The sequence below is a fragment of the Ranitomeya variabilis genome, chromosome 6 (genome assembly GCF_051348905.1).
Source record: "Ranitomeya variabilis isolate aRanVar5 chromosome 6, aRanVar5.hap1, whole genome shotgun sequence".
NCBI classification, from domain to species: domain Eukaryota; kingdom Metazoa; phylum Chordata; class Amphibia; order Anura; family Dendrobatidae; genus Ranitomeya; species Ranitomeya variabilis.
This window is the reverse complement of record NC_135237.1, coordinates 80352582-80363083: the sequence shown is the minus strand read 5'-3', so window position 1 is coordinate 80363083 and position 10502 is coordinate 80352582. Positions and strand designations below refer to the sequence as shown.

The 10502-nt window shown below is 45.4% G+C and overlaps 1 protein-coding gene across 1 annotated transcript in view; it reads left to right on the top strand.

The window, feature by feature from the left end:
- Window positions 1-2294: 2294 nt before the first annotated feature.
- DNAH11 (dynein axonemal heavy chain 11) overlaps window positions 2295-10502 on the top strand; it is a 390030-nt gene continuing 381822 nt past the window's right edge. Inside the window, exons 1-3 of the mRNA XM_077268714.1 lie at window positions 2295-2650; window positions 7615-7876; window positions 9375-9518. Coding sequence (XP_077124829.1) covers window positions 7646-7876; window positions 9375-9518 — 375 coding nt within the window. The 5' untranslated portion in view covers window positions 2295-2650; window positions 7615-7645. The remainder of the gene's footprint in view (window positions 2651-7614; window positions 7877-9374; window positions 9519-10502) is intronic.

Below are 10502 nucleotides of genomic sequence, written 5' to 3'. Positions count from 1 at the left end.
CTGCAGCACTATATAGGGGCATAATGTTTGTGCAGCACTATATGGGGCAAGTGTCTGTATGGGGCCATAATTAACGTTTGTAGGGCACTACGGCATATGGGGCAAGTGTCTGTATGGAGCATCTTATAGGGCCATAACGTTTGTGCAGCACTATAAGGGGCAAATATCTTTATAGAGCATCTTATGGGGCCATAATCAGCATTTGTGCAGCATTATATTGGGCAAATGTGTCTATGGAGCATCTTATGGGGCCTTTATTAACCTTTATGCAGGATTATATGGGGCATATTTTAATATGGAACATCTTATGGGGCCATAATGAACAGTGTGGAGCATTATATGGGGCTCCTGATTCAATATGGATATTCAAAGACACTTAACCTACTGATGTCTCAATTAATTTTACTTTTATTGGTATCTATTATTACTTTTGACATTTACAGGTAGCTGCTGCATTTTCCCCCCTAGGCTTATACTCGAGTCAATAGGTTTTCCCAGTTTTTTGTGGCAAAATTAGGGGGGTCGGCTTATACTCGAGTATATACAGTATATTATACTCACCCAGGGGCGGTTCCGTTCGGGTCCGATGGGCGTCGCGGTCCAGTCCAGGGCCTCCTATCTTCTTACAATGACGTCCTTTTGTCTTAACACTGCGGCTCCGGCGAACATTGTCTGGCCTGTTGAGGGCAGAGCAGAGTACTGCAGTGCGCAGGCGCCAGGAAAGGTCAGAGAGGCCCGACGCCTGCGCACTGCAGTACTTTGCTCTGCCCTCAACAGGACAACGTTTGCTGGAGCCGCAGCGTGAAGACAAGAAGAGGACTTCATTGTATGAAGATGGGAGGCCCCGGACCGGACCGAACCGGGACCGCCCCTGGGTGAGTATAATCTAACTGGTTCTTCTCATCTTTCAGGTTACATCGGGGGCTTAGCTCAACTTCGATTTTGGGGTGACAGGTTCCCTTTAATAGTGTGTGTATATATATGTATATATATATATATATATATATATATATATATATATATACACACACACACACACACACACACACACACACACACACACACACACACACACACACACACACACACACATATATATATATACAGGCTATGTGCACATGCTGCGGAATGGTGTGTGGATTTTTCCGCACTGATTTTGGTAAATCTGCGGATTCCTATTATGGAGCAGGTGTAAACCGCTGCGGAATCCACACAAAGAATTGATATGCTGCGGAATATAAACCGCTACGTTTCCGCGCGTTTTTTTCTGCAGCATGTGCACTGTGGATTTTGTTTTCCATACGTTTACATGATACTGTACAACGCATGGAAAACTGCTGCAAATCCGCTGCGTGTGCACATAGCCTAAAGACGAAATGTGGAAAAACGCAGGACCATGGCACAGGGTGGCAGAGAACCTGGATAGATCAGCAGCACCCAGGGTGTAGGATTTGGGGCCATTTTGCTGACACAAATTACTTGTGAATAAAACAGATGATAAACCTCATAAACGCTTAGCAATAGTGTAATAAATTCTTTAGAACAATGGAGATTCCTCCGGCTTTGTCCCGGCTCCGCACCTTCCTGGGAGTATTGTCCCTGTGCACACAGGCAGAGAGGAGGCTGAGGCGTCTGATGGAGGCTGAGGCGTCTGATGGAGGCTGAGGCGTCTGATGGAGGCTGAGGCGTCTGATGGAGGCTGAGGCGCCTGATGGAGGCTGAGGCGCCTGATGGAGGCTGAGGCGCCTGATGGAGGCTGAGGCGCCTGATGGAGGCTGAGGCGCCTGATGGAGGCTGAGGCGCCTGGTGGAGGCTGAGGCGTCTGGTGGAGGCTGAGGCGCCTGGTGGAGGCTGAGGCGCCTGGTGGAGGCTGAGGCGCCTGGTGGAGGCTGAGGCGCCTGGTGGAGGCTGAGGCGCCTGGTGGAGGCTGAGGCGCCTGGTGGAGGCTGAGGCGCCTGGTGGAGGCTGAGGCGCCTGGTGGAGGCTGAGGCGTCTGATGGAGGCTGAGGCGCCTGGTGGAGGCTGAGGCGCCTGGTGGAGGCTGAGGCGCCTGGTGGAGGCTGAGGCGCCTGATGGAGGCTGAGGCGCCTGATGGAGGCTGAGGCGTCTGATGGAGGCTGAGTCGCCTGATGGAGGCTGAGGCGTCTGGTGGAGGCTGAGGCGTCTGGTGGAGGCTGAGTCGCCTGATGGAGGCTGAGGCGTCTGATGGAGGCTGAGTCGCCTGATGGAGGCTGAGGCGCCTGGTGGAGGCTGAGGCGCCTGGTGGAGGCTGAGGCGCCTGGTGGAGGCTGAGGCGTCTGATGGAGGCTGAGTCGCCTGATGGAGGCTGAGGCGTCTGGTGGAGGCTGAGGCGTCTGGTGGAGGCTGAGGCGCCTGGTGGAGGCTGAGGCGTCTGATGGAGGGAAGCGGTGAATGACGGAGCCGTGCAGCAGCCTGGCAGGCGGGCGGGAGATGTTTACTGCTCTGCGAGTCCCAGCAATGTGTGTCCCAGGGAGACGGGGCGCCGCTGCTGCCTCAGCCCCGGTAACAGGCACCTTCCGGGCACGCCTCGGTAATTGGGGCCGTTAGGGGAAGAAGTGTCAGCAAACACAGCAGGGAGATAAGAAGTGGCAGAGTCATGTACTCAGCGGAGTAGAGGAGAGCACGGCAGGTGAGCCTGAGGGGGCGGGCAGCTCACTATGGGGGACTACAGAGTAATGGAGCTCAGAGTTGGGGTGATAAGTGGCTGTGCAGTCTCACCCTGTACCTCGGGACATTGCAAGCTGTTAATCTGACCACAGGGCATAAAACAGCCGCACCTGAGCTAATGGGATTGTTTCCACCTCAGGGAGCGTTTTTTTCTTTGTAGCTTTTGGAGGATTTTTTTTCTGTTTGGTTTAATTAAAACTGCAGCAGCATTCTGCTGTTACCAGCTGTTTGTTTCCCTGCACCTGTAACTTTGTTGCGTTCTGTGGTTACAAATCAGATGAGAGAAGTTCAGAAAAAAAAGAACTTTCCCATTGGGCCATCAGAATGAGCTCACTGAAGGTTTCTCAGTTACCCCATTTTGCAGCCATCAATAGAGGCTATAGAAGGCAAATGGGTGCAAACCCTTTAACCCTCTTCATGATCGGGTTATTTTCAGTTTTAGGGTATGTGTACACGTAGGTGGGATGTCTGCGGATTTTTCGGCACCTGTTTTTGTAAATCTGCGGATTACCTGCGGATTTACCCCGGTTTTTTGCGGATTCCTATTATGGAGCAGGTGTAAACCGCAGCGGAATCGCACAAAGAATTGACATGCTGCGGAATGTAAACCGCAACATTTCCGCGCTTTTTTTCCACAGCATGTGCACTGCGGATTTTGTTTTCCTTAGGTTTACATGGTACTGTACACTCACGGAAAACCGCTGCAGATCCGCAGCGTGTGCACATACCCTCAGTCTTTTCCTCCTCCTTCCAAGATCTTTAACTTTTTTTAACTTTTCCATCCACATAATTGTACAAGGGCTTTTTTTTTGCAGGGCGCTTGTTTTTTTTATGCTGGACGGGTTGTATTTTCGAATGACACCGTTCATTTTATTGTGTGATGCACTGGAAAGTGGGGGAAAAAAATTAAAGTGCATTGAAATTACAAAAAAAAGTGCAATTCCACAATTGTTTATTTATCATGTTCACTATATGGTAGAGCTGAGCTCCCACTATGATTCGCCAGGTCAATACGAGTACACTGATACCAAATATGTATAATTTTTTATTTTTGCTTGTGTCGCCATGTTCCGAGACCCGTGACGTTTCCCTTTTTCAGCATTTGGGGCTGTGTGAGAGCTTATATCTTACACCCTGAGCGGACGTTATTACTGATACTATGCTGTGGGAGATACAAAGTTTTCGCTGCCTCTTATTGCATTTTATTCCAATGTTGTTTTTTTTTGTTACTCTGTTTACCGATCAGATGAATTTATTTTATACTTTGATAGATCGGACTTTTCTGAACACGGCGATACCAAATGTATATATTATATATATTTTGGTATCGCTGCGTACAGAAAGTGTGTGTGTATATATATATATATGTATATATATATATATATATCAATTCGCCCTGAAGCCTGTGGCAAAGGAGTCACTTGTGACCAGCGACAGAAAGTCAGTCATTTTTGGAATCCTTTTTGAAGTGGCAGTAGGTCACAGTGTGACCCCATAGGAAACCATTAGATGCGATGCCGCTATATTAGGCTGGGGCTACACGGTCACAGTTGTGACTGACGAGGACGGCGCACCTTGTGGCTTCTCACCTGCATGAAGTCTTTCATGTTTCCTATTTTTGGATTTGTGAATTTTCCACTTTTGCACATTTGTTCTATAATGTTCAGATTTTTGCTTATCTGTTTTTGTTCAGAAAGATTTACAAATATGCATGAAATAATGCTGCTCCTCTAGATCAATCCACTCTGGGATTTTTGTTGTAAAACATAAATGTCTCCATCTACATTTGTGCAGTGCCAAACATGGAAGGAAGATCACTCTGGTTGTATTACTTATATTTTTTTCTGAATGCTGTGATTGGCAGCTGTCACCCATAGAATGCAATGGTTTCAGGGAACTTGTCAGCATGTTATTCCATGTAGAATATGGAGTAAATTTGATGTATGGCTGTATATGCGCGTGCGTGCGTGTGTGTGTGTGTGTGTGTCCCCCCCCAAAAAAAATACCTATATTCAAATCAGGTTGAAAGTGCACTTGGATGGCTTCAATGTTAATTGACATTCTCCCGTACTCTTTCAGCCTGATTTGCATAAGGGTTTAATGCCAGACGTCTCTCGACTGGCACATTGGGCCTCTATAAAACAGCCAACTACTACTTCCCTATATGTAAAAACATGAAGATAGTCCTCGATGTAGGGAACCTATTTTTTTTTCCATGGGGCTAAGGACTGACAGGCAGATAGTTGCTAACTGCCCGATGCTGGCGCAGAGAGATCATTGACCGTTCCTGCCAGCGATTCAGCTGCTCCACGTCCACAGAGCAGCTCTGCTTCTTCCAGGTTGTTCTGTCTGTGTGACTGCCGATGTCATGCTGATTGACAGCTGGTTTTCTGCTGAATAACTGTCAATCAGCATGATGTTGGCAGTGACGGCCCCATCAGCAGAGCAGAGGAGAAGATGCTGCTCTGTCAATATGACGTCAGTGGAAGCTTCTGAATCGCCGGCAGGAGCCGTCGGTGACTACTCGATGCCAGGATAGATCGGCGCCAGGCAGATAGTTAGCAATCACTTGCCTGTGAATTCTTAGTCCTATAAAAAGAAAATAGTACCAGATAACTCCTTTAAACAGTAAAATACATTCAATGCATGGATTATATCCATCTGTTGTCCTTTTTTTTTTCATGGGGCCATTGACGTACATTGGCAATTTCATCTGTAGCACTTGTTTTTTTTATTTATTTATTTTGCAGTCAATCGGTCCACAAAATAAAAAGGATATATGGAAAGGTTAATTCATTGTAATGGGTTTGTGATCTATTTGTAAATATACAGGATAGTATACATCCCAAAGTAACTGATGAGTTAAGAAGCTCCTACTCCTTTAAGCAAATGAGCGCCTTTTAGGAGTGTTGTCTCACACTGACATCTTACCAGGTGTCCTGTTAGTCAAATGTACATTATAATATGAGGATATTCACCCTGGATCCCCTTTTATGAGCCAAAATTAGTTCTCATTGTTAGATAAAAGCTGTATATTAAATACACGGCCGGCCACCATTTCTCCTGGTGATATTGGCTGAATACATACCCATGTGCTGTCAGGATACTCCGATGCTAGGCGGTCATGTGACCGGATGTTTGCAATTTCCATAGTTCCAGCTACATTCCGACTAGATTGCATCCGGCCTCAATCAATACACTTGCATTGCGTGAGGCCGCTTCCATCTAGTTGGCACATGACCGTCTGCTTGAGGTCTTGCACCTGCCGCTTCCAGCACTGGAAATTATGTAACCGTATTGTTTTTCAGGGAGTTTTATTACGAGCATCCGAATGCAGCCTAACAGCTCGTACATGTGTCTGTAATACAGTTCTGCACAAGAGTTGTATATTTAGTGCATCGGATGGTCTGGGATCGTGTCCTGGGGAGGCAGGGAGCAGGGCATCATAGATACTTGCATACTGTTGGAGTTTCCCACATGGCCCGCCCCGCTGTTACTCTGGAGTCATCTTCTAGTTCGTTGTGTTATACGCATCTTGTTGAATTGAAGTCTCAAGATTAATGTAGCCTTTCAGCAGGTGCAGAGTTCCGGGGAAAGGATCAAGTCTTGTTTGCCTCCAAATATGTATTGTTTCAATAATTAATACAGCAGAAAAGGGCAGCGATTGTTTACCTGCCCAGGTCTCCAAACAAATGCACTATCAGGGTGCAGCAAACCTATGTAGCTAAGATGGCGGCAACACAGGTGCAAAATACTGATGAGACCACCACTCACAACGTACCAATCCATGGAGGGGGTGACTGCTTAGTATATGATTGCACAAAATTGGCTTGTATAGGGCACTGGTCACACACAGGTAATGCAATGTCTGGTTTACAGCATATTAGGCCTCTTTCACACTTCAGTCTTTTGGCGTCAGTTTGAATCCGCCGTTTTCATCAAATAGCGGATCCGCCATTTTTTTTTTTGGCGGATCCGCTATTTTCCCATAGACTTGCATTAGCGACGGATTGTGGTGGATGGTCGTCCGTTCCATCCGCCATGTGACGGATCCGTCGAAATTTGGCGGACGTCATCTAGACATAGACAGACATTATAACGTTTTTAATCTGCGCCGAAATGGCGGTTCGTGACGGATCCGTCGTGTCTGCCATTCCATAGAATGGGCGCCTATGGGCGACGGATCCGTCGCGACCGTCATTTTGGCGGATCCGTCGCCCCAATCCGCTTTTTCAATTGCGCACGCTCCAAAAAGTATACTTTTCCCAGACAACCCCCAAGTAACTGATCCGTCAAAAAAACGGAGCCGTTAGAACAGTTTTCTTAACAATTGTGACGGATCCCTCGATCCGTCACTATGTCGGAGCAGACTGACGCCAAACAACTGAAGTGTGAAAGAAGCCTTAGTGACATCCACACTATTAGATCAGGAAGGCTGCGCAGTGCTATCCAAATGCATCCCATGTGAACAGACACCCCGTCACAAGAACATTGAGAGAATCTGGTCAAATCCAAACAGTGTGTCTGTTAAACCCTGTTAGGTTTCGACAAGCTGCAGTATGGGCTGGAAATTCCTCCAGGTTAGACAACCCATTAAAACAGGGCAGTATAGCATGAAGACACATGTATAGTCGTATAAGTGTAACTTTAAAGGGACTCTGTCACCTGAATTTGGAGGGAACAATTTTCAGCCGTAGGGGCGGGGTTTTCGGGTGTTTGATTCACCCTTTCCTTACGCGCTGGCTGCAATATTGGATTGAAGTTCATTCTCTGTCCTCCGTACTACATGCCTGCACAAGGCAATCAAATTCAGGTGACAGAGTCCCTTTAAGTAAAAGTTTCTATTGGTGATGAGCAGGACCTAGACCCAGGTGAGGTCAGAGGTTTTTCCTTTGCTGATATTGAATGATCTTTATATTTCCATAGGTGATCACATAAAGGTTTTGGGGAGCCAAAAATGGACATAGATGATGAAGAACCTCCAGTTCCTCCCTTCTGGGAAGATGAAAGAGTGTCCTTTGTGGGGAGGTGCCTTCAAAGTACCTTGAAAGTTAAGGAAGATCGGTGGATAAAGTTTGTAGAAGACGAGCAGAATGAGCAGATGCTGAAGGATTTTTTTGATCAAAGAGATCAGATCATGCTAATGTTTTCAGCTGCCCCTAAAGGAGGGGTATTATTGACTCGGGAGGTAAGAATCAAATACTAAGGCATCACTATGTGGATTCAGCCTATTTAGACAAGTCATCAAACATTCCACTCTCTCATAATGATCTTATCAGCAACACATCTCTTACTTACACGCAATGATGTGCTGCGGAGAACAATAGTTTTGAAAAATCATCAAACCCGGCAAATGAACATTTTACTCTTTCGTCGGATGATAGGCGGCCTTTGTTTTAGATGGGCTGACACATTCGTTTGACGATTTATTGGCACTTCTAAATACGCCATAACTATAAATGGGTAAATATGTTTTACCTGTTTTCTACAAACTGTTTTCTCTGCTGTCACTGAGACTATAGACACTTTCTTCCCTCTCCACAATGGGGATGTGTGTACAACCCCCTTGCTCCTGCTATGTCTAAGGCTGCATTCAGGTGGGTTTATTTTAAGGTCCATTTATGGACCAGAGTGTCCATTGGTTTCCTTACCTGATTGTACAGCCTCATAGACACATATACAGCTCTTTAAGTTTGGATCGGGAGACTCATGATCAGTCCATGCATTGTGATCCATATGCGCACAGTAAAATGCACCAGTTTTAATCCTACCTAAGGCTAGGTTCACATTGCGTTAACAGCAGCCCGTTCAACACATGCGTTAACGGGCTGCTGTTAATGCAAGTGCCGATATGTCGTCGCGCTAGTGCAGATAGAGCTAGCAGATGCTCTATCTGCGCTAGCAGTGACGGACTCGAAAACGCTGCAGCCTGCGTCCCAGGGTCCGTCACTCTGACGGCACATCGCTATCGCGTGCCCATTGTGGGCGTGCGCTAGCGATGCGTCCGACATTGGACTTAATGCCGGCGTTAACGGACTGTTATGCCGTGGTGTAATGTAGTCCGTCTAATGGACGCCTCTAACGCAGTGTGAACCCAGCCTTACAGAGAGAAGTTAGGGGGAGAGTAGGATCTCTTAAGGATCTGTAACATTTTTTTTTTTAAGATTGTTAAGCTAGATAAAGAACTTAGACATTCTGTATCAGTAACAAGGCTAAGACATTTTTAATGAAGACTGTTTAATAAAGTTGCTTAATGAGGTTTTCTGGGACAATTTTCGTCAGGCACTGTATAATCCCGAATCCAGTGTGTAATATAAGCACTGTTAGGATCCACTTAGTTTGCCAGCTGTCCCGTAACCGCTTGTATGTGATTTGCAAACTTGCGTTCACTTCAAGTATGCAGAATGCAGCGTTGTGCACACTTCCATCCATGTGACCATATTTTCATATTTCCACTGGTAAACATAGGGTTTTTATGTTCTCAGCATTGTAAAGAGATTGTCTTCATTCACATCAGTCTCTAGGACCCAAATTCTAATTTCTCGATCTCGCACTATAGAATTAATTTAATCGAAATATAGTTTTTAGTATAATTTTAGCATAAGGCACCTAGTGTTGTCGGTATATTTTACATAATTTTTCCATGATTTCCATTCCATTTTTTTTTACACAATTTTTCTTTTCAGATTAATGAAAATGTAAGAGGCAAAACTGTTTACATCATGAAGAAGATGCCAACAACTATTGATAAAGAAAATTACAAGAAAGCTCTTATACTTGGGGAGATGTCTAGTGTCTCTTTTATCCAGACATCTACACTTGTAGAAGAGGTGAGAAAAAAAAATTACTTACAAACTTTAGATGCTATCTGTATGTTTTAAATGGCTTTTCAACTCTAATCTTTTCTAAAAACCTGCAGAAAATCATAAAAATATAGCAAAGCATATCACATTTACTAATCAGCTTGCACGTGGATCAGGCATGTGACCTCTGCAGAGTCAGGGTCATGTTCTTCACCTATATGTAATCTGAAATACTCAAGGTTTTATGGTTGATGTATTTGTAGGGGACTAACTTTTAAAGCACCACTTCAGCTTTTTTTTTTTTTATACCACCGAAGTGGTGTCACTAATGTAAGTTCCCTGCCCCTAGTATATAATTTGCTTAGTATTATACTCCTCAGCCATCTTCATCTGTTATCTGTGCTGCTCTCGTCAGTCTCCTGCAGTTTATGGCTGGAAGGATTTCTTCAGTCTTTGCTGGCCAAGCCGGCGGTCACTACTCCATGTAAGTCTATGAGAGCCAGGACGAGGCCAGAACGAGGAGCTCATAATCTTACATTGAGATCTTGTGACAATTACCGCTGGACTTTGAGTCAGTCAGAAGTTGTTGGCACAAGATGGAGATGCGGGAAAGGAGCGGCGCTGTGAATAGCAGAAGATGGCCGGTGGTAAGTATAATGCTAGGGGCAGGGACCTTTAAATTATTGACACCAGTCTAGCGGTGAAATAAAAAACAAAAAACCCGCTGGAGTAGTACTTTACATGCTTTATTCTTTTGTAGAGTTAGTGGAGTAATTACCTCCCAGGTTTGAAATGTATTCATTAGCCCATAGAGCACCAAAACGAACTGGCGAGAAAGCATAGAAAAAAGATGAGGCGGTAGATCTTTAGTAGGACATGTGACCCAGAAGCCACATACGATCTGCAATGCTATATTTTGCGGTCCTCCCAACCATCTGTTAAAGGACGTATATTTTTCATGTAAGGCAGAGACAGGAGTTTGAACATGGAAAGAGTAAGTAATGGTAGAGC